At 35.7% G+C, this 25,185-nt stretch overlaps 1 protein-coding gene across 3 annotated transcripts in view; it reads left to right on the forward strand.

The window, feature by feature from the left end:
• Positions 1 to 1,499: 1,499 nt before the first annotated feature.
• LOC131431085 (neither inactivation nor afterpotential protein C) overlaps positions 1,500 to 25,185 on the forward strand; it is a 29,485-nt gene continuing 5,799 nt past the window's right edge. Inside the window, exons 1-8 of one of the 3 annotated variants that reach the window (XM_058596569.1) lie at positions 1,500 to 1,708; positions 2,027 to 2,262; positions 17,727 to 18,110; positions 18,170 to 18,473; positions 18,540 to 18,820; positions 18,882 to 19,157; positions 19,283 to 19,671; positions 19,775 to 20,323. In XM_058596569.1, the coding sequence (XP_058452552.1) occupies positions 17,820 to 18,110; positions 18,170 to 18,473; positions 18,540 to 18,820; positions 18,882 to 19,157; positions 19,283 to 19,671; positions 19,775 to 20,323 (2,090 nt within the window). In that variant the 5' untranslated portion in view covers positions 1,500 to 1,708; positions 2,027 to 2,262; positions 17,727 to 17,819. Of the gene's footprint in view, positions 2,263 to 17,726; positions 18,111 to 18,169; positions 18,474 to 18,539; positions 18,821 to 18,881; positions 19,158 to 19,282; positions 19,672 to 19,774; positions 20,324 to 25,185 lie in introns of all 3 variants that reach the window. The other 2 variants (XM_058596570.1, XM_058596568.1) reach the window with 2 other exon arrangements.

Here is a 25,185-nt window from a genome sequence, read left to right on the forward strand (position 1 = left end):
TGACCTGTTACTATTCGTCGCTACTGAATAGTTTGGGATCAATCGACGAACTACGTAACATACATGACTTTGATCGTAACATTAGGAATTCTACGAGGTATTTTGATTGATTCTTTCTTGAATAGATGTTCAGTGAAATATCATTTTTGTTTATACTTCTTTTAACATTGTTCTTTTACTTCTACTTCTACTTCTACTTCTACTTCTACTTCTACTTCTACTTCTACTTCTACTTCTACTTCTACTTCTACTTCTACTTCTACTTCTACTTCTACTTCTACTTCTACTTCTACTTCTACTTCTACTTCCACCTTTACTTCTATTTCTACTTCTACTTCTACTTCTACTTCTACTTCTATTTCTACTTCTACTTCTACCTCTACTTCTACTTCTACTTCTACTTCTACTTTTACTTTTACTTTTACTTCTACTTCTACTTCTACTTCTACTTCTACTTCTACTTCTACTTCTACTTCTACTTCTACTTCTACTTCTACTTCTACTTCTACTTCTACTTCTACTTCTACTTCTACTTCTACTTCTACTTCTACTTCTACTTCTACTTCTACTTCTACTTCTACTTCTACTTCTACTTCTACTTCTACTTCTACTTCTACTTCTACTTCTACTTCTACTTCTACTTCTACTTCTACTTCTACTTCTACTTCTACTTCTACTTCTACTTCTACTTCTACTTCTACTTCTACTTCTACTTCTACTTCTACTTCTACTTCTACTTCTACTTCTACTTCTACTTCTACTTCTACTTCTACTTCTACTTCTACTTCTACTTCTACTTCTACTTCTACTTCTACTTCTACTTCTACTTCTACTTCTACTTCTACTTCTACTTCTACTTCTACTTCTACTTCTACTTCTACTTCTACTTCTACTTCTACTTCTACTTCTACTTCTACTTCTACTTCTACTTCTACTTCTACTTCTACTTCTACTTCTACTTCTACTTCTACTTCTACTTCTACTTCTACTTCTACTTCTACTTCTACTTCTACTTCTACTTCTACTTCTACTTCTACTTCTACTTCTACTTCTACTTCTACTTCTACTTCTACTTCTACTTCTACTTCTACTGCTACTTCTTCTTCTATTTCTACTTCAACTATGCCCCTTTATAATTCGAGTTGTTTCCGGATATTTTAGTTACTTTTCAATGTTCATTAACTTTACCTATGCCTTATATCTCTCTTGGAATAAAATTTTGCATTTTCTTTTTGTTCTCGTTTTAGTTCTACCTTGCCTAAATTGACTTACTACCAAACCTTGCTCGTAATTTGTGGACACCCTTTATCACGAAACGTTAACCTAACCAAGCACTATCACGAGACAGTTGAACCTCGACTTACACATCGGTCGACCTTCGGGGGCCGATATTCGTCCCGGCGACGGCCACACTCGGACAGCACTCGGAACAATTCAATTAGTTGGTTCACTACTCAGGTTTCCTCAGTCGGAAAAGCGAGTTTTCTTGGCGAGTCAGTTTAGGGAAAAATTTTCAGTTGCGGCTGGCTAGTGTGACGGTTCGGTCGGTAGCACACTCAGCAAAGTGACGGTGAAATACATTTCTTTTTCGGTTGACATAAGTGTGGTTCGGTTTTGTTTAATTACAGTGTTCTTCAAGTGATTAAATTGTTCGAATACTAAACATAATATTCTGGGTAATGAATTGCGGCCTTCAGCACTTGGGAAGGTAGTAATAATCATGGTTACATTAGCAACTAATGTCATTGAAAATAATTAAATTAAAGTCAGTGGAATCGATCCAGAAATAGTAGAATCGCTTGACATTTTCTGTCAGTAGAAGCTCACTGAAGGCACTTTCACACGTTTCTGCTAATAAGAAATGAAGGATTATTTTAAAGTTTACACCAAGAGGAACATTGTCAAGCGTCACGTTAAATAAGCAAAAATCAATAATAATAATAGGATTTACACCGGTGCATTTACCGAAATCCAATCAGATGCGATCGATAACTGGTGGTTTCACGAGTGTTGTAATCTTGTCTAGCTGTCTCAACGGACCAGGAAGTGTGCGCCCGCGGTGGAAGGAGCATGTTCAGAAGTGCTTACAGGAACAAAACATAATAAGTGGGTCGACTGACCTATGTTGAAGCGACAGTGGATGCATGTAATACGCACTACGTAACAGTGTACATATTCCGGTTCTGCTACTGTGGATTATCGTTGCTTGGATCATATTCGCTCGGAACTTGTATGCAGCTGTGGTGAAATATAACAACACAGGTTAGATTTTAACCGGGTTTTTTATTCTTTTGTGTACGTACTATTTTACTACTTTTTATTTAGCAGTAAGTTGATAACAAAGTCTAAGCTTAATTGGTTCAAATGTCTTAGTATTTTTCTCGATGTATTCAAGGTCCTACTTTCTGCTATACCTTTCTACATATCTAGCCTTTTCAAGGGGCGAGTATGGTCTAACACTTTTGAAAAATCATTTATTTTTTCTTTGTATTTTCTTATAGTAGAACATTTAAGAATAATTTGTCAAATTTTCAAACCTATCGAAACAAAACTCTAGAAGTTATAGGCCTTTATCTTTGCTTATCTCATCCAGCGAAAAGACAAGAGCTCTGCTCATTTGACGAAAGCATTCTTGAAATGTTTTATTATGACAAAATACAAAGAAAAAATATGATTTCTCGAAAGTGTTAGACCCTACGTGCCCCGAGAAAAATAAATTGATTTTATAGACGTTTTTCTCAGATGAAAGCCGATTTTGAAAGTCCGTGTCCATCGTCATTCGAAAACCACTACACCATTTTTTTTTAAATTTTGCACCCCTTTTCTACGTTTAAAATACCATATCCCAACGTTCCTGAAGTTTTCGGAGGTTTAACACTACCAATGTACGGATTTTTTCGTGGAAAATCGTTGTTGTTACTTTAAGCAACCACCAAAAATATGAAAAACTACAAGGATCAGCCCCATGGGATTGTTCGGGCCATTGATGTGGAACAAGGCAACCAATATTTGTAATGATCTACAATCAAACAGTGCAATCAATCGTCACACTTTTGAACCCGCAATTGCACGAGAGTCTGCTTAGATTGATCTTGATTAGGAGCCAACACCGAACATTGTTTGTCTTGATTTGTATTTGTTTTATAGCCGACGAAATTACACCAATATCCCAAATGTATGCAATTATATATTTGTACATACTTGCGATTACAATATTAAGCTTCTCTCCGCCAAGCTTGTGTTCAAGTTTAGTATGAAAGCAGTTATTTTTACAGCGTTAAGTTTCTCTACCATTCTGCGATTTCGATTGAAGCGATAAACTTTTTCTCCAACAGAGAATATAAATTAGAAATTAATCTTAAGCACTCAAAATTTACTCTAGCGTAGTTGTCAATTTTGCAGGCGAAACGACATAACATGGAATTTCATCCGAGCTTGCATGACACAAGATCAGAGCATAACAATTAAAGATTCAAATCGTTTTATGGCACTTTTTGTCTTGCAGTCTAGCAACAACCTGGCTCTAGCATTCCATGCGTAGGACTGAAGCGATAGCTATAATTTATAGCTTCGCGTGCTTTCAACAGCTTCGCTTTTGCATCGATTGACCAATCAGAGCGATGCTTTTTCATTGATATATCGCTTACTCCTTCAAAATCGTCGTCTATGGCAGGGAAATCCGGTAAGCCGGAGATTTTTATCAAGCAAAATAGGACACTGCTAGCTATCAATCAAAATTTCAACAATTTATAATTGAAAATACGTGGCTATGCACATTAGAATCGATACGTAGAAATATTTCCAATCAAATGATGAAATAATATTAACAATTGATACAAAATAGACTTAGCTGTAAGTGTTTGAAACCTGACCACATTTCTACGTGAATTTTTCCTTGAGTTTCTGATTTGCACCCCTATATAGAAAATAAAGATGTGTTCTACATCAAAAACATTAAACAAATGCTATGCTGACTTTTTTATGCAGTTATTCTACCCCGGCTTCAGCCATTTTGGTTCTATGCTGATTTGATTTGTTGACTTTTGATAAGTCTGCTCTGAGATACAGTGGGCTCCGCAAATCATGATTTCTAAGAATCATCCTCAAAAATACTTCTGCACCGGTTTATTTCTTAATATTTTTTCCTCGGAAAAATTACAAAATGTTGTTCGAATAATGCTGCACGATAACTGAAAAATTCGCAAAAATAGTGTTTCCAACTCTTTTCAATATGTCCTTACATGTTTTGATTGGACGTAGTTTAAGGTAGTTAGAAGATTCATGTCCTCAAGGGCTTAATGCACCGAATTAGTTCCATGCCATATCAGAACACATTTTCAAATTGTTTCACCATAACTGCCAAAATATGTTTTTGAATGTATTCAATTTTGTAAATTCCGCCTTTTGTGCCATAGTGCCTGTTGTGGCGAAAAATTCACTAAGTGCAGATCGCCTACCATATAAGAAATTTCGATGGGATTTTAGACATTTTCTTCTCTCTTTGAAAAAGAGTTATCATCTTACAATTCATATTTTCCAGTGTAAAACTCGTATCTTGACTTTTTTTGACGATTAGTTTTGCCGTCTGGTTTATAAAACATATCTAGGTTCTTTGCAGTGATGCTGATATTTATCTCTGTTTGGAAAGTTTTCAGCCTTGTATGCATGCAATCCAGCTGCAATGTTGAAATTCAGGGTGAAATTACACTTAAAACTTGATTTACCCCGGACCAGTCCAAAAAGTATTATTATCAACTATTTACTCTCGATCATGTTGCGGAAGGCGTTAAAAATGTAGCGCTGCTTGTGAAAAAAGATTTTTTCACGGTGTTTTGTGAAGCTTCTAGAAAGTCGGAAAGTAGAACGGTTAACAACTTGACAGCTTTCATTATTCTCAAGCGTAACAAAAATTTGGAATCTTTGGTTCTTTTGTGGTTCAAAAAAACCATACAAGGTTCATCGAGACACGACCGAACATAATGACATTAAAAATGGAATTTTGAAACTCTCATCAACAGATTTAAATTTGAAAAATAGGTAATTAATTGAGAAACACTAAAGTTACTAATATATCATCGTCAACTGCGTTCAAGAAGTATTTATAACAATATTCTATACTTTTTTTTTACGAAATTCTGCTTCCATTCGTAAATAAAGATTTCTGTTCACGACCAGCGCTGTCGCAACCTAATCTAATGTTCATCAAGAAATAATATAATTCCATCTTCAAATCACCTATGATGATGTTATGAGCATGAGCAGCGAATTGCAATGCAACTGAATACCCACACAAACGAACACATATTTGACATACATCGCCGCACTGCACACTTGTTAAATGTGGCAAATCCATCAAATTAGATCCAAGAAATCAATCGCCGAAAGTTCAGAATTGGCCTGCTAGTTCGCGTAGAAGCAACAGATTCAGTATACTCTAGCGAACACGGTATGTAGCAGATGGAAACAAGAAGCAAGCATCCAGCGAGCGACAAGCGCCTGTTTCGTTGGCAGCTTTGAAGTGAATTGATGTTAAAATTGTAAGATGGCATATAGTCATTGATTCCCTTTTGTGTGAACGTTCATCGAAACCATCGACCGTGCACGAAAAATCAATAGAATGACATCATTTTATCCAGCTGGGATTGGTGGATGAAAACATAGGTCGATTCTCTCCAATTTTTCAATAGTATGCTATTGAAATACTGAAACGACGTTGCCATACATATTCAAGTTAAAAGTTTCCGAATCGATTGGTTGTTCATTTTGATCTATCTATCAACAAATGACTGAGTTATTATCGTTCAAAATTATGACAGAAAAAGGTTACGCGGCTATTTTTGGAACTTTTGATTAACACCCAGCCCCGTATAGTGAAAAGTAAGACATTTTTAATTCCAAAATTCTCCTGCAGAAGTACATATGGTACGAATTACAATAATTTTAATGTAAGAAAATAACAAAAAGTTAAATAATACTTAATTTACTGATATTAAAAGTCAGATGCACATGCTAAAATAAATAAAACGTGTCAATTTTTACATTTTATACCTACGAGAATGCAATGTCGCTCTCTGCATCAAAACCAGCACGAGAACGACAAACAAGCATCATGAGATTTTCTCTTTAATACTCCTCGATACCAAACATTTTAGAGAACTATAATTTTGAGTTTTGTGTAGTTATTTCATACTACCGAAAATTTTATCATAAATTGCTGATCGTATTCCTCTGTTGTTGTGTGTTGTTGGGTTAACTACAACAAGAGATTTTCACGACTGAGTATTCCTATACAGGTCGAACTTTAAAAAGGCGCCCCAAAGTGAGATAAGTCGTGTTCATGAAAAAAACGAGCTTAATTCACCTAGCAGTGAAATGATGCATTTGTTGTTCTCGTGAATATTCTTCGTTGTGTTTAGTTTTCATGAAACTATTTTAATGATCGTTGTTTTAAATGAATTGTAATAAAAAATTTGGAACTGCAAGACGAATGGAAGATAGAAATTGTAAGAAACCTTAAGATTCAAAACGTGTGACAATAGATTAAGTATTCCATGAGATGTAGAAGTGAGTTTCTGTTTTAAAGTTTTTGTCACTATTTATGGTTCCTTCCAGAAACAGAATTCAGAGACCAGCATAACCAAAAACAACTCGTATGTCCATGAATTAGTACGACGAATTGAAATAGATTTGAGCCCAACTTTGAAGTTTTTTTTTGGTATCGTCATCTTTTTTATGACAGTTTAAATTTAAAAAAACTCATAACCCTGTAATTTCAAAATTGGAAATTAAAATCGGGTAAAATTAATCGATTTTGTATGTTTTGTATGATCATCAGCTTATTTTAATTTTAATTTTTGTTTATTAAATTAGTTTTGGTATTCTTTTAGCTTCTCTATTCCCGATATTTTCGGAAACGGATTTCGGAAATCGGTGTAGCCGAAGTCAGGTAAATTTGCCTTATAGACTGTAAACTATTTCATTAGATTCGAAATTTTTGAAAATCAGTGTAGCCATCTTAGAGAAATCGTAGTGCGTTCAACATAAAATTTTTGGGTTCTATTATTTCAATTTCAAATGAAATTCAGAAATCATATATGGGAGTTTGTAGAAATTCAGTCAAGCCATCTCCTAGAAAAATTATGAAATTATTTTTGCACACACAAATTCGCTTATCTCGACGAACAACTTTTTCGAATGGTATAAGGGTGTAAGGAGTTGTGTTATTGTTGCAAGCAGTATAAATCGATATAAATATGATATATATATATATTCCTCCGAAACATCGCTTTATCATCAAGCGCGTAAAACTTTTTTTAAAACCGTTTTTTATATTTGTATTAAAGGTAACAAAGTCTCGCCACTTATTTCTGCGAGCAAAAAAAGGTCCCGCTGTTTTCAAACGATTTGTCGGGAAAACAATTTCACTGAGTTTTCCATAGCCATTTAAGGGCTGTTAGGTTTCATTGTCAGTCTGTGATCGATTTCTGGAAACCTGTGAGAATCTGTGTCATTTTTTAAATCTATGCAGAATATTGAGAATCTGTGAAATTCAGATTAGTCTGTGAACCTGGCATCTCTGCTTCTGTGTGGTCCCAATCATCAAACCGTAACAAGTTTATAACAAAAAACTGTTTTCGTGGCAAGGGCTGATATAAGTATGATCTCGTTAGTAGTTAAAATATCAAAACTTTCTTACAAGTACCAAAAAGTGAAAAAGTTTCGATATGATAAGTTTATCGGGGTATAATACATCAAACGATCAGGTTGTGCTCTCATTTGCTTTTCGGATATCGTGGCGAGCAGTTGCCTTCAACCACCAGCAGCAAACAGACTTTCTGCGTGTTGTAATGCCTCATTTGGATTGGAATTTGGGACTGAATTAAAAAACTGAAGCTCAAGGAACTGAGTTCAGAACCTAGATGCCTTAAGGTTTAGGATTTAGTTTCAGGAACTAGGTTCTGAATTGATTTCCAGAATGCAGGATCAAAAGTTAAATCTAAGGAATCTGGAACTAAATCCTTATTCTAGATTCTGGAGCTAGATTTCTTGAACAGGTTTCTTGACTAGATGTTGGAACTGAATTTAATGGATGTTCGGAACTCGCAATCAGAATTCAGATTCAGGAAATCAAAAATCTAGAACAATATCCAAGATATTAATTGTAGATTTGGAATTTGCAACAAAATTTTAGATCTGAACTCATTTTTAGAATTAAATTCGGAGCCTGGAATCTAGAACATAGTTCAATTTCAGAATACTAGAACCAAGGATGGCTTTTATCGTATCAATGAACGTTCGCTGGCAACTCTTCAACGATTGAATCAGTGCCATCAAAAAGAGTTGAAAATCATCGCAACAACAAAAACCCGGCATGGCTCATTTAACATAGAATCGACACCAGTGCGAGAGCGAATTTCTCTCGATGATATTTCTGAGAATCAAAGGTTAGCACGCTTCTGTGGGGATCTTCTCTGAAGCAACAAACGGTCGCTTATTCTCGTTTCGCGATCCGATTCTATACAGGCAGTTGATAATTGCGATAGAATCATTTTACTATTGCCGCTTATTCTAACTATTTGCATATAATCTTTGTATAAGTTGTGTCTATAAAAATGTATGTGAAAGCTCCACACAAGGGTTTTGAAATATTGCAACCTAGTATGAGAATCATCAAGTCGAATCATCGATTCGATTTTCTGCGATAATTGTCAACTTGCGATTCTCTCTTGGTAAATTCCACACAGCGGCGATCATTATCAGACTGCAATTTTTTTTAAGGGCCGAGAAATACTCAGAGTATGAAGTGGAGCGAAGGAATGTAGAAAAATTCTCTCGTGGTTCATGCATTGAGAGACTCGAGTTCTTGTAGCATCTTCTACCGGATTGAAAATGTTGTATACTATATAGATAGCAATATAGCAGCTTCTGTGAAATTTTCGGCAATCACCAACACTGACTAGAACTAAATTCATGAACCGAGTTCTTCATATGGATTCCAAACCTGAATTTTGCTACAGAATTCGGTACCAGCCTCAGGTTCCGAATTAAGTTCTCCAATTCAGTTCCAGTTCCTGAATGTTCAGTGTTCAGGTTCTGGTGTAGAAGATAAATAAATAGTGGCAAAAAGTTCCAAATAAATAATCACAAATCGGTGCTTTTTAGAACTATTTAAATATTTCCAAAGAACTGTGCGAAGCTTTCCTTCACTAATTATGAAAATCTACAGAAAACAACAACAACAACATTGTTTATAGTATTGTTTTACTCTTATTTGTTCAGTGTTATTTGATTTATAGAATATATTTGTCATACATTAGTATAGATGCATCGTTGCAATTATGGAAGCGCAGTAGTAAGGGTTGCAAAAGAGAAAAACGTGATTAATCCACCTAGCAGTGAGATGATACCTTTTTTTTGTCAATACGCATGTGTTTTTGCATGGATATTCTTAGGTGTTTTAGTTCTCATGACATTATTTTAATTATCGTCGTTTTAAACGGCAAATTGAGATTTTAATCACTCATTACCCTGTAATTTCGAATCTGCAAATCGTATCGAATTTCAATCTTAACGTGTGACAATCGATTAAAAATTCCATGAGATGTCGAAGTAAGTTCCACTTTAGAGTTTTTCGTCATTATTTATGGTACTTCCAGAGCCGGTATTCAGGAATTAGCATAGCCCAAATTGATTCGAATGGCCATAAATTATTACGCCAAACAATTTACATGAAATTTATAAACTCATCATCTGTAATTCCAGAATCGGATAAAATTCACCGATTTTGTATGGGACCTTAAGTCCTGTAATATTTGTTTTTGGAGTTCGATTTGGTCTTTTTTGAGAAAATGATTGAGCTTTGAGAATCGATTCGATACTGGAATCGGAATTCTTAAATCGGTGTAGCCGAAATTAGTTAAATTCACCTGAGCAGTGTGTAGACATCTTTGAGAAATTGTAGTGCGAATTAAAATTTGGGGGTACATTCCGAATCCAAAAACGAATACCGTTCAAACTAATATAAATTTATTTGGTAATCGACTATCCAAATCTGCACCTGATTAATTTATGTGAAATGGACATTTTTATACTAATCACCCTGCATTTTCTAAATCAGAAATCGGATCTGACTAAAAAGTAAGAGGTTTTATAGGATTTTAAGACCTCTCATTTGAATCATAGATGATTCTTAGATTTCATTAGAATCTTAGATCGGTTCAGCCATCTACGAGAAAAATTAATTGCATTATTTTAATTTCGTTTCACATATCATCCTGTGGTTCCGCAATCAGAAGTCGGATCCAAACGTAATTCAGGAACCTTGTTTGGGAGTATACGACTTTTCATATGAATCTGAGTTTGTAGAAAACGGTTTAACCATCTCCGAGAAAATTGAGTGATATTATTTGTCAAACACGCATTTGCTGATCTCGACGAACTGAGTCGTATGGTATATGGAAGTCATGTTCTTCCAGCATTTATTGCTGTAAATAGTTTAAATCAATATAATTATGGAATTACTTCCAACTCGATAATGCTGGTATCATCTGGTTTACATATGCCATATTCGAAAGATTATGTTGCCAAAAATGAACCGTGCTAAAATTGGTCCGAGGCAAATTGTCATAAAAAAGGATGCTGTACACAGTCTTTTTGGTACTTAGAAACAATTATATGTAACAGTATAAAAAATCGTGTTTCATGTTGCTCCCAAGCATACAGCTTTTTCATACAGCGCTCAAAATTCCTTCTACTGGAATAAGGCTTACACAAAAATATCGATATCTCCGTTAAAAATGAACGGATTTTAACAATCTATGGCTTGTTGGATAGGTATTACCGAGCGAAATCTAAGTCTGGAAATATATTCTGTTTTCAAGTTCAAAGTTCAAAAACTTCGTATAACTCAAAAAGTAAACATCCGATCTCAAAGTTCAAGTTCAAAAACTTCGTATAACTCAAAAAGTAAACATCCGATCTCAAAACCATTCAATAGCGTTCTGGGTGACGGGGAGACCTTTCATTTGCGACTAGTTTGATCAAAATCGGTCCAGCCATCTCTGAGATCTCGACCTCTTAGTTGACAACACACATACAGACACACACACACACACACACACACACACACACACACACACACACACACACACACACACACACACACACACAGACATTTGCTCAGTTCGTCGAGCTGAATCGATTAGTATATGACATTCGGCCCTCCGGGCCTCGGAAAATTTTTCGAAAGTTTGAGCGAATTCTATACCTATTTTTTATATATATAAAAAAAGGTAAAAAGCCATGTCAGTCGAATTCACCTTCTCCAGTTTCGAACATTTGTAATAATTTCGTGGAAAAATATTGAGAAGTAGGCGTAAAATTATCAGAAGTCAAAAAATCTAAATAACATAGTTGTAGTAGATGATTTTTATCATTTTGAATTTTTGATGGTTGTTTAAAGTCAAAGCTACTATTTTCCACGAAAAAATACGCCATTTGTAAAACCTCCTCACAGTAAAAAAAGGAAAAAAACGTTAGGGTTGGGTATTTTATATGCAGAAAAAGTGTGCAAAATTTGGAAATTTTTAGTGAAGTAATATTTAAATGATGATGGACACGGATTTTTAAACCATGCTTTCGGGAAAAATGCGTTTAAAGTTTAATGTCTATAACATCGAAGGAAACAATTTCAATTTTTCTATGGGGCGCGTAGTGTCTAACATTTTCGAAAAGTCATAGTTTTTCGTTGTTTTTCGTTATAATAAAACATTTCAAGAATGTTTTGTCATTTTTTTTTATTTTTGCTCAATCGAAGCAGAACTGTTCGGCCTGCGCGCCGCGCTCCAGCCTCTTCGTAGAAAAGGTCCCATAACTTACAAAGTTTTGTTCCGATAGGCTTGAAAATTATACAAAATATTCTTGAAATGTTTTACCGGACGAACCTAGGCTATGGTGCCCAAATGAACACTAGTAACGAAGGAGGAAACCGGCCTATCATTGATAGGTTCCCTCCAGCATGTAACCCAAACGACAGATTCCTTTACGGTTATCAATTTGCAACGAAAGATACGAATATCTTCTATTGCAAGTTTACCAGAGAGTTTGTCACTTGGGCAGGAAGTGTGTGCTTCACCCTGTAACCAGTCAGTCATTTAGTCGTGCGTCTGTATCGTATTGGTATTTTGTCATCCTATCAACTGCTTCTGTGTCTTAAATGTCCTCGTCGATGAGACTTTGGAAAATTTCGCTTTGTATCCGCTTCGGTCTTGGCCCTGCTTTCCTATATAGTCTTTTATGTCTGAAGCGGTACAAACGATTATTACTTTAAAGTTCCTAAATCAATGTAGATATGTTTGGTCTACTAACACTATCCATTCTAATCTGCTCTGATTGTTTCTATCTTTGTCGAAGTTACGTTACATTTCCTTTTCCCCATTGCATCGCTTTTTTGACTATGCCTATGTTAATATGTCAAGCTGATAATTTATCAAGAATAAAGAAATAATAATAATTACTATCACAATAATAATATCAATAAGAAATAATAATAGTGACAATCACAACAATAATAATAACAATAATATTTATAATAATACAATAACAACAACAATAATAATAATGATAATAATAAAAGTAATAATAAAAATAGAAATATTGTGACTTACCAAAAGTTACTACGTCATCAAATGAGTTATTACATGAAAATACCTATTTTTCGTCGTTTTACTGGGGCTCTTGATTTGTTTTCGATTTCCTTTTGGTATTCCTGTGGCAACCTAAAATTTTTCGCTCCATATCGTTTTTGTCTATAATCTTTTATTTTGATAGTTTCTCATGATAAAAATAAAATAAAATCAGGTGTTAGTAAGCTTGTTAAATTATATAATGTAAGAATGCGCATTTAACACTAGATTGCCCAGGAAAGTCACAATATGTAAACAATGCGCTAGCTTTTATTTATTCTGTCACAGTTTATATTATTGACTTTTTCTCTTTCAATTTTGAATGTTTTTGAGCAATTTACGTCTAAACTAAGTTTTGAGCCTTCTAGTGTTGAGCACGCATCCAGGAAACAAGAAAAATCATTCTGTTCAAACACTTAAACGAAAAGTTAATGAAAATGGCTACCAAGCCTAGTGAGTTAAATAGGTTTTTAAAGTTAAGAAAGAAAATTGCGGGATTATCGAAAGATATTGCATTTTTGAAAAGGTGCAAGAGCTTTGAAATTATTCCGAAATGCTGTAAAATACGGGGTAGGAAATCTTTCTCTAATAATATCATGTGTGAAATTCAGAGGGAAATTTTAAAAGAAAATTTAAAAAAGTTGTATAGCATCCAAAGTGTAAAAACCTTGGAATGTTATAATCTCCATTTAAAACTAGCAAAACAATACCCCCAAGGTTTCGAAAAATTTTCTAACCAAAGTAAAGTTCGCTGAGCACTGTGAATCAGAACGCAAACGAACTCTACTCAACAAAAAATTTGAAAATTTACTTTCTCAAAACCGTATGGTCCATCCTCCAAAACCTTCGCTACAGTTTTCAGAAAACTTCCTACACACTTAAATTGGATTACCGACCTCAGCTGTTCAAATCTCGGTAGGTGATTTTTTCGGTAAAATTCACGTTTTATCACTGCGGTACCTTGAGGTACTGCTGTCAACAAATGTTCATTTGTGCTGATATATCAGTAGAATGGAAATATTCGGTAGTTCGGCTGTTCAAAACTCGTCAAAAGAGGCAAGAATTACCGAACGAGATTAAGTGTGTAGTTAATCGTTCATCAGAAAATTTCACACACGAACAAACAAATCTTCTCAACTTGGGGTTAAATTATGCCATTTCTCCCAAAGTTAATCTCGAACAAGTTATTATAGACGTTGAAACAGGTCTAGATAGCTGTAACCTTCCTTTTTCGAAAATTAATGACGCCAGGACTATTGTAGCTGAAGTCATTAAAAATACTCCATTAAGAAATGAACAAACTAAAAATGAAAGAGAGCTAGTTAAACAATTGCGGGAAAAGCCAGTTTTTTATGTTAAAGCTGACAAAGGAAACAAAGTTGTTATTATAGATAAGGATGATTATGACAATATAATCATCCAAAAAATTAATGACGGACCTTATAGGAAACAAAGATCCGACCCCCTTCCAGAAATTATAAAAAAAATAGATAAAACTCTCATAGAGTGTAACTCTAATTTCGATATCAATCTCAGCCGCCTCAAAGTTCCTAACCCTTCATTACCAAAAATCAAAGGATTACCTAAAGTCCATAAACCTGGGAATGAAATAAGGGAAATCATCTCTTCAGTAGGAGCCCCTACCCAAAAAATCTCCAAATGGCTAGTGGAAGAATTCAAAAATATGCCGAAAAAGTTTTTTAGTAGATCCATTCCCAATACACAAGAATTCGCTACTAAACTTCTGAACTCAGGTGAAATCGAAGATGACGAAATAATGGTATCTTTCGATGTAGCCGCCTTATTCCCAAGTGTCCCGGTGAAGGACTCAATCAATCTGTTGGAAGATTTGTTAGTTAAACAAAAGAGTAGTAGTTTATGGAAATGCAAAGTAAGGTCTTACCTTACTCTAACCCGGCTTTGCATGGATGTAAATTATTTCAAATTCAGAGGGGAATTTTATAAACAATTACAAGGGGCCCCAATGGGTAATCCGCTCTCCCCATTTTTATGCGAATTATCTATGGCAAACCTCGAAGAACTTTTAAATAAACAAGGATTACTACCTAACCGCTGGTGGAGATACGTTGATGATATATTTTGCATCATCAAGCGTAACGATTTGGAAAATTTTTTGGATACAATCAACAATTTACATAGAAACATAAAATTCACCTGCGAGAGGGAGACAAACAACAGTTTACCTTTCTTAGATATTCTTATTATACGGGAGGCAAAAACTTTATCTTTCGAAATATATAGGAAGCCAACCAATACAGAGCGAGTTATACCTAATATTTCTAACCATTTTCACCAACACAAAATGGCACCATTTCACCATATGTTTCACAGAATGCTAACCTTACGCCTCAGAGATGATGCGGTAGGGTAGTGAAAGAGAAAAATTTTATCTTCGAAATTGGAAAGCTCAATGGATATCCGGAGCGCTCAATCCAAACAATCCTCGATAAGAAATTAAGATCATTGAAAAAATGATCACTTACAACTTTGACCCCCCTATCAGAAAACTTGAAAAGAATTTCGGTAGACTTCAACTCTAACATGACATATCCACTTAAATCAAAATTAAAACCCTTTAGCTTGGATTTAGTGTTCAGTAGTACTAGCAACCAGTTGAAAACTTTACTAGGATCTACTAAAGATCCTACTGACAAATTGAAAAAATCGGGGGTATACAAAATTTCATGTTCTCGTTGTGATAAATTATACATTGGACAAACAAAGAGATCATTAGATATTCGTCTCAAGGAACACATAGCGGAAATAGGGAAAGCATCCAAGGATTTTGAACGGGGTTTATCACACCATTTCAAGTCGAAAGTAGCTGAGCATGCCTTTTCCGAAAACCTTGATTTCACTACAAATGACATAAAAATTTTAAGACAAATTTCCAACCCATGGAAATTAGATTTGGCAGAAAGTCTAGAAATTTTCAAACATAATTCCACTTCTTTACTAAACAGAGACCAAGGAAATAGGTCTTCCTGGCTCTTTAAGTTACTACCAACACACAGGGGACAGCAAACATAGAAAACACTTAACCTCTCCCTACCCTAAACAAATTAGATAATCTTTTTCGAGGTATTTATACCTGTTGTAGGATTCTACCTACTTCCGTTTCATATAAAAGGAACAACATTGCAGCATTCTTTCAATAACTAAACAAAACTATCACACTGAAGAAGAATATAAATTGTATTCGAAATGCGTATATGTGATGATATCTCACGACACTATAAATCTTGTATAATAAACATTATACAAGATTTATAGTGTCGTGAGATACATAGTGAATTTGTATAGTGACGTGATATACTTATAACAGAATTAAATGGTAATATTAAAAAATTTATCCTTGTAAAATCATTCTGTTCAAACACTCAAACGAAAAATTAATGAAGAACTACATGTATTTCGTGAAGAAATACTAGGTGTGATTGGATGAAATGGTCCACGTGAACCGTCACACTCTTAGTTAGAAGGTGACATCTGTGTCCAAGTTTGAGAAATCTAAGTACATTCAAACCTTTCCCGATTTGAGAGTAAATTAATATCTGATCAATCAGTTTCGCCGTCATTGCAATTTGTAAACATAACCGATACCGGATCGGAAAAGTTTGAAAGTTCCTAAACGGTTCATAAGATGTCTATTTACTCCTATTCCTGATAACACTAGTCCTCCTTTTTGAAATAAGGTTCAGGACGAATATGATGTATTAACATTAATCCCAACTGAATCAAGATAATTCAAATTGGTGACCAATTCCAGACATAAGAATGCTCGAAACCACCTAATGACCAATTGCCAATTTCAAGCAGTATTAGTCCTGTCCACTCCGAGATCGATCCAGATAACATAACAATTTTCGTCTTTTTACTTTTATAAGCGAACGATCGATCGATCTTGGTATTGTCCGACTTTGTCAATACGAAGTATAAATTGACTCCCACCCCCATCCGCCAAAGGGGGGTACGCGCCCTGTAGCTCATCATCCAAAGCCTAGGGAAAATATTCTTGAAATGTTTTACTATATGAAAATACTAAGGTAAAATAAATGATTTATCAATAATGTTAGACCTTTCCCGCCCAGAATAAAACAACAACAACTAATCATAAAAAAAGCTTTTTTTTTTCAATTGTCACTGAACGATTTCTTCAAAACATCTGATGAAAATGAACGCAGAGTTATATTTTTGGTGGAATTAACATATCTAAACTAACTAAATGCTTTAATTTAATTTTAAGACCACATATAACACGGGGAGATGCTGTTCAGAAGGAATAACTAATTCTAAACCGGAATAAGAAGAGAAATACATTTCTGGAAAAGAAAGTCAGTTATTACGTCTTGTCTTAGGTCTCTGCATTCGTTCAAAATAAATGGTTATTCATACAGGAAACGTGTTCAAACTTTCATTCTAATCAGAGTGTGTAAAGTCTGCAAGCATTATAACGTAATTGCTTTACGATATTATATTTCTGCAGCATATTAACATCAAGTTTCCGCCAAGTTATTAATAATCCGAAACGGAACAGTATTTATTATTTAATATCACCTAACACAAACTAAAATTGAGAAGAAACATTGATTTTTGCTTCACACATGACGAATGATTAGATAATACACAGCGTTCGATTAACCGCGGCACCTTGGGCTGTTAAGCGTTTTTTTTGCGGTTTGCATTTTTTTTCTCGCAAAGCTCAATGAAAATGGCATCAGCACGAACCAATTAGTATATGTAAATGGTAATATATAAGCGGGACCAGGACCGAAAGTATGTCACTCCGCGAGAATGATGAAAAAGATCAAATCGATGTGTCATGCGAACGGGAATCAATGCGTGTACTGCCCTCAATCAGCTAGTCACGATCTTCTCACTACTTTTGGAGTGAGGAAAAGTCCGTCTTCACCGTCTTGATCCGTGACGATGTGATTAATTTAATCAACACACCGGAAGCTGATTCGCTCTTTATGCTCAATTAAACTTTTCTTTCGATCTCCTGATTTCTTTCCTCGTCAGTTAAACTGCACACGCGCCGTCAACTGCACTCGACCGTCCAATTAACTGCTGCATGGAACGATTGTCGTGGTGAGCCGAGGTCCGCCAATTAAGATGCCCCACTTGAAAATTGACACCCTTCCCGAGCCGGGCAATCGGTACCGGCTCGGTGAACCCATCGGGAATGGAGTTTGCGGGAAGGTGTTCAAAGCCGTCGATACGAATGCTAGTAACAAGACCGTAGCCATCAAAATACAGCGGTACGAGGGGGAGATGAAAACCGCCATCCAGGAGGAGTATCGTGTTCTTCGAGATTATTCGAAAAACGCGAATCTGCTAGACTTTTATGGTGTTTATCGGAAAAAGATTCCTGGGGACGTAGACGAAATTTGGTTCATTCTGGAGGTAATTGGGTTGAATTCGTTTTCGGATTAGATTTGAAAATCTTTGTTCTTCAAACGCAGTACTGCGAGTACGGTCCAGTCATAGATGTGGTCAACAAAATTCACGCAACTAATCGGCGCATCAACGAAGATCAAATTTCCTTCATTATACGTGAAACAGCGAAAGCCTTGGTTTATCTTCACGAAAACCATGTCATTCACCGTGATGTTAGAGGTCATAACATTCTTCTGAATAAGGACGGTGAGGTGAAACTTTGTGACTTTGGAATCGCCCGAGATGTTAAATCAACACTAGGCAAACGAGGAACCTGCATAGGTTCTCCTTGTTGGATGGCCCCGGAAATCATAACCAGTTCAAAAAATAGTGAGTACTTTGAAAAGATAAACTTTTAATCATATTGCCTAGAATAACTATTTCGATTTCCACTAGGCGATGAAGTGTACGATACCAGATCCGACGTGTGGGCTCTCGGAATCACCGCAATTGAGCTAGGTGATGGAAAACCACCGTTTGCCGATATGCATCCGACGAGGACGATGTTTCAAATTGTTCGAAATCCACCACCGACGTTGTATCGACCGGCTAATTGGACGCAGAACTATAATGATTTCGTTGCGGAGTGCCTAGAGAAAAATGCGGACCATCGTCCATTTATGATGGAAATCATTGAGCATCCTTTCCTGACGGGATTACCGGAAAACGATTATCATGTAACATCAATCGGTCACCTAAGCCTGAACCTATACGTATTTTAATTGTCATTTTCAATAGATAAGCCAAGAACTGAAGATGCTTGCCGATTCGGTCACGCATGTCAAGCTTCCGGCGAAGGATGATGTGAAGGTAGTTAAAGATGCTCTTAAAAAACCCGATAACCGGACCGAAAAAATGCATGTAGAAGATTTGGCTGCTTTGGAAAGCCTCACCGAGGATACCATCCTCGAAGAGCTGATCCAACGGTATAAGAACGCAAACAACTACACCTTTGTTGGCGATGTGCTAATTTCGATGAATCCGAACGAAGAAATTCCCGAATATGATCGAGCGGTAAGTGAAAAATTTAACATTTATGTTTCATTGTAGCACATTGTAGGTAATAAACATCTCGAACAACAAATTATGATTCATCATTTGAACCGCAATAATACTGAAATTCTTTTCTAATTACTCAGTTCCACTCGAAGTACATGTTCAAATCACGCTCGGACAACGCTCCGCACATATTCGCCATCGTGGATAGTGCCTACCAGGACATGTTGCACCACGAGGAACCGCAGCACATCATCATGTCCGGTGAAAGTTACTCCGGTAAAACCACCAATGTCAAGTTGAGCATGAAACATCTCGCCGTGCTGGGCGAGGGTAATCCCGGAGTGTACAATCGCATCGAATCCGGGTATAAAGTTATTTCCGCTATGATCAATGCCGGCAGCCCCCTGAATCCGGATTCAACGAGGAGCATCGCACAGGTGCAAATGACATTTGGCTCAACCGGGAAGTTATCCGGCGCTATATTTTGGGTATATCTGTTGGAAAAGCTTCGCATTTCTTCTACCAATATGTGAGTAACTTAATAAGTCTAGTACCACACTGCCGATGTTACAACCAACATGAACGGTTTGAATCACTGCTCACGCTTTTACTTTCGCCTCTATTCTTGACAGGAACCTCTCGAACTTTCATATCTTCTACTACTTCTACGACGCAATGGAAGCCGACGGACGGTTGGGCGAATTTTCGCTTAAAAGGGGCAGACACTACCGCTACCTTCGCATTCCCGAGTCGAGCAGCGGCTCGAAGCTCAAGTACTGTCGGGACAACGTCAAAGGGAACATTCGGGCGTTTAAAGAGTTCGAGCAGTTGTTGATTTCGCTGGAGTTTTCACCGGAATCGCTCGAAACCATGAACAAGACACTGGCTGCTATTTTGCTGCTGGGCGAAGTTCGGTTTCGGGATAACGGCAACGTAACTGAACTGGAAAATTTCGAAATTCCCAGCAAAGTGGCTGCTTTGCTAAAGCTGGACGAAAAGAAATTCCAGTGGGCATTGTTGAATTACTGCGTTATTATCAAGGGAGCCGCCCAGAAAAGACGCCAGACGCCGGATGAGGCCAGAGACGCTAGGGATGTGCTTGCCGCGACCATCTACAATCGGCTGGTCGATTGGTTGATTAACACCGTTAACCAGAAACTATCGTTTGGAAGGGCAATTTAGTAAGTATATACTATGCTTCAGTTTAGGCACGCTCATTCAAATTGAATTTCGACTGTATTATTACAATCCTGTATACCCCCATATGAACATTACATTGTAATGGACAAGAACGAAATTGTTGAAACACACTAAATTTACTATTTATTTGTCGGATGGAAAATAATTTCTATGACAATTTTTTAAACAATCGTTCGAATGACGAATCAATTACTTTTAAACCTATATTGGATGCTTCAATAACTACAAATTGGAATAGTTTTGCGCCCATCGTCGTTTATAAACTGTTTGAAATGTTTTATATCCACTTTCCAGTAGTAGTACTACTATTAGAAGTTCCTGTTCTGGCTCTTAAAGACAGTTTCAACTGAAAACGATGTATCTTGCAATCGAATCTACGTTTGTGAAAATCGGTTAAGCCATCTTCGAGATACAGTTCTTTATATTACACTTCGGAATTTAGGTTCGACCACCCTTTGATTTTAAATGCAATACTGAAACTGATTACTTTTTTTAATTTTAATACCAATTTTGAATGAATATTGTATTAAAAATACAGTCTACTTAAAAACTTTGGTAAATTTGTTCAGAAATCTTTCCAATACACGTTTTAAAACTGTATTAAATTTTGAACAAATCCCTGAATTTTTGAAATGTTTCTGAAAATTGCTATTTTGTTTTAAATAATTTTAAATTTGTGTGGGACGAAGATAGCGTGATGGGTAAGTCGATGCCTTCCACGCAGCCCGCCTGGGTTCGATTCCTAGTCTCGTGCATAGGGTCGGAAATTTTTTCTGGTCCGAAGAGGCAAATGATATTAAAGTTAAAACCTTTTATAATCGAAACAATAAAAATTAAAATTTTTAACATATATCTACAATTTACTTAAAATTAATATAGATGATATTTTCTCATTACTAATGAAAATGAGAGAACCTTGCGACAGATGCATTCTGGAGTTTTTGATTACTACATCCGGTCTTTTCAGGAACCGGAAACAGGGCATCGATACGTCCGGAAAAGTTGTCATGGTCTTTAACTAACTAGACTCGAAGTTTGAAACAGTTTAAAGATCAGTTTTGTAAATTTCATACCACTTTTGTGTCGTAAATTTTATAACGGTTAGACATTTTAAACACTCGTCACCTTGTAATTCCAGAACCAAAGGTCGAGATCCAAAAAAAGAATCTATATCAGTCATTGAAACCATGATCCCTTTTAATCGAATCAAAATGAGATGTATTTTGACTACCACTTTTGGTGTTTATAAAAGTAGATTCTGCCAATTTTGAAAAAATTCTAAGCACAAATTCGTTTTGCATTTTTTGTTTTCCTTTTTGAACTTGTCCTTCCGAAACCGAAAGTCGGAAAGGTGGACAGTAGGGTGGGACAAGTTTATATGAAAAAAGGCGGGTGGGTAATGTCAGAGACCTAACTGGATGTCGTGAATACGAAAACAACTGACATGTTCCTTAACACTTCCGAATATCAATTAGTTGATCAATTGTATGAATTATGCAAGCATTCCCCTTTTCCACATTTTTCGCAAAAACAAAGAAGGCTTCACTTGATCTAATGGTTTTAAAAGTTTTCTAAAGAACTCTTTAGAAAACTTTTAGAGCCATTAGAACGGTTGATTTTGTGAAATGCTCTCCACCGTTGTTTTTTCATCAATGCAAATGACTGGCAGCTGTGACGTAATCGCTCTTGTCGGAAGCGAAACTAGCTTTGCAAACGACACAAAATACATCTGCTTGCAGTGGCGATAGAATCCAAACTGATCCAATTTTTGTTGAGAGGTTTGTTTTTACCTGATTTCGTTTGTAGCTTTTTCACTAATGGGAGGTCCTAACGGCTATAAAATTGGCAGCATATAGAATTTTAATTTCGATTATTTCATTTCGGATTTGCATTTCATTGAAAGAAACTATCCGGATGCTGTACGGGATTCATTCCTGCCTTTCAGAAGGACCAAATTGTGGAACTCACTACGATATTAAACACTGTTCGGAACATTTTCTCGAACGATTTGTTGTACAGCAGCAGATATTTTGTTCTCTTCCTCAGAACGCGTTCTGATTGGCTGGTGTTGACATGGGTCAAATGAGACAGGTTTTTCAATAGTGTACTATTAAAATACTTCAATGCTTTTTCTATACACGCTTAAGTTGAAAAATTTCGATTTGATTGGTAGTTAGATTATATAAATCCTTTCACAGAGCACTGAGCTATGAGCTTTAAAAATACGAGAAAGCAAACGTGCTTTATGAATTATCCTCTTTGATACTCGTTTATACCAAACATTTCAGAAAAGTTTAATTTTGAATTATTTGAGATTATGTCACACAACTGAATATTTTATCATAAAATTGTGATCATATTTCCGATGACATGTAGCAAAAATTATGTTGATTCGTTAGATACAACAAGAGATTTTCACGATCAAAAACTTATTACTCTCCCAGAGGGTAAATTTTGAAAAGGCACCCCATAGTAAAGTAAGTTGTATTCACGACAAAAGTGTTAAACATCGAATATTGAGCATGCATTGATGAATGGCTGAGTTATTACCGTTCAAACCCTAATCACTGTACTGTGCTTGTGTTATTAGTTTCTATAAAGTGTAGTCCGATACAAACAACAAATATGTGTATCACATAAAAAAACAATTTCAGATCAACTGAAAAAAATTGCTTATTCCATTATTCCGTTGAAAAGGAATAGCATTTTTCCTTTCTATGCTGTCAAATTCAGGTTGGTACGCTATCTGAAGCAAAAGGTAATTACCAACTATCGAGTACAGAAACGCATGAAAGCTGTTCACACAGAAATTCGGTCACTTTTTGAGAACTGTTACGGTGACAATTTGGGCTTTTGTTATTTGTTATTGGACTTCAATAATACACCGTAGAAAAACAATAATGTTCACCGCTTTGATTAACAATTCAAGTTTTAAAAATTACATTAAAAACGTAGCCTGAGTTGCGGAGAATTCAATTTGCATAATTTTTTGATTCATGAAACTGCTCTACCAGTGAGCTACAATGGCGAAGAGGTCTAATCACATCCTGAAGAGAAAACACGTTGAAAAAGCGCTCCACGCATGTTTACTGTGGAAAGCCAGTGAAACTAATTTTTAATTATATTTCACCTGACTGCACGGGAAAAACTCCGATTCTATTAATGAGCAAAACAATTTGGGGAAAATAGTATATTTTCATGTTATGATAATACACCAGTTCTTTATAAGTTTTCGGATCATGATCCATTTGGACTGATTTCGTGTAACGCACTTGTCGTTGTTGAGTGTAACTTCAGGCGTGTTTTTGCTACGATGGTATTCTTTGCCACATAATTTAAGGGGTTATGTTTTAGAATATGAAGATTTCAAATAGGAATTAAATAGAATGGTATGATGAACGTATTTTTTACGCGATTTTTGTCGTGAATACGACTTATTTAACTATGGGGTGCCTTTTCAAAATTTACCCTCTGAGAGAGTGATAAGTTTTTGATCGTTAATATCTCTTGTTGTATCTAACGAATCAACACAATTTTTTCTACTTGCCATCGGAAATATGATCACAATTTTATGATAAAGTTTTCAGTTGTGTGACATAATCTCAACTAACTCAAAATTAAACTTTTCTGAAATGTTTGGTATAAACGAGTATCAAAGAGGATAATTCATAAGGCGCGTTTGCCTTCCTCGTATTTTGAAAGCACATAGCTCAGTGATCTGTGGAAGGATTTATAGAATCTAATTACCAATAGAATCAAATTTTTCAACTTAAACGTGTATAGCAAAAGCATTGAAGTATTTCAATATTGAAAAACCTGTCTCATTTGACCCATGTCAACACCAGCCAATCAGAACGCGTTCTGAGGAAGAGAACAAAATATCTGCTGCTGTACAACAAATCGTTCGAGAAAAATGTTCCGAAAAGTAATGAATATCGTAGTGAGTTCCTCAATTTGTTCCTTCTGAATGCTAGAAACGAATCCCTACAGCATATTGATAGTTTCTTTCAATAAATTATGCATATCTGAAATGAAATAATCGACATTAAAATTCTGTATGCGGCTATTTTTATAGCCGTTAGGACCGCCCATTAGTGAAAAAGCTACAAACGAAATCACGTAAAAGAAAGCTCCTAACAAAAATTGAATTAGTTTGGATTCTATCGCCAATGCGAGCAGATGTATTTTGTGCCGTTCGCAAAGCTAGTTTCGCTTCCGACAAAAGCGATTACGTCACAGCTGCCAGTCATTTGCATGGATGAAAAAGCAACGGTGGAGAGCATTACAAAAAAATCAGCCGTTCTCATGGCTCTTAAAGTTTTCTGAAGAACTATTAGGATTTGTTGTTCGCAAATCGAAAGGAAATATTCTCAGTTTAGTGCAAATCTAGAACAGTTTGGTTAGATTTTTGCACTTTTCGCTGTGTAGAATTCACAGTAATCTAGATCAAGTGAAGCCTAAATGTGGAAAAGGGGAATGCTAGCATAATTCATACAATTGATCAACTAATTGATATTCGGAAGTGTTAAGGAACATCTCAGTTGTTTTCGTATTCACGACATCCAGTTATGTCTCTTACATTACCCCTTTTTCTAATGTCTCAAATAATGTCGCAAAACAGCGAAAAGTTCGATGAATTTTTAAATAAGAATCATCGATAATCAAAAAAATAAAAAAAAAACGACGACGCCTTAAATGACGTATTTACTCGCGTTCTTTACTCCAGTTTCGATTTTGTGTTTCAGAATTTAAACACTTAAACAAACTGCATGAAAAAACACGTGTAAATCAAACCTCTTGAAAACAAACTCAATGTCGAGTTCTTGCAAATACCGCGGAACGA

This window comes from Malaya genurostris, chromosome 2 (genome assembly GCF_030247185.1).
Source record: "Malaya genurostris strain Urasoe2022 chromosome 2, Malgen_1.1, whole genome shotgun sequence".
NCBI classification, from domain to species: domain Eukaryota; kingdom Metazoa; phylum Arthropoda; class Insecta; order Diptera; family Culicidae; genus Malaya; species Malaya genurostris.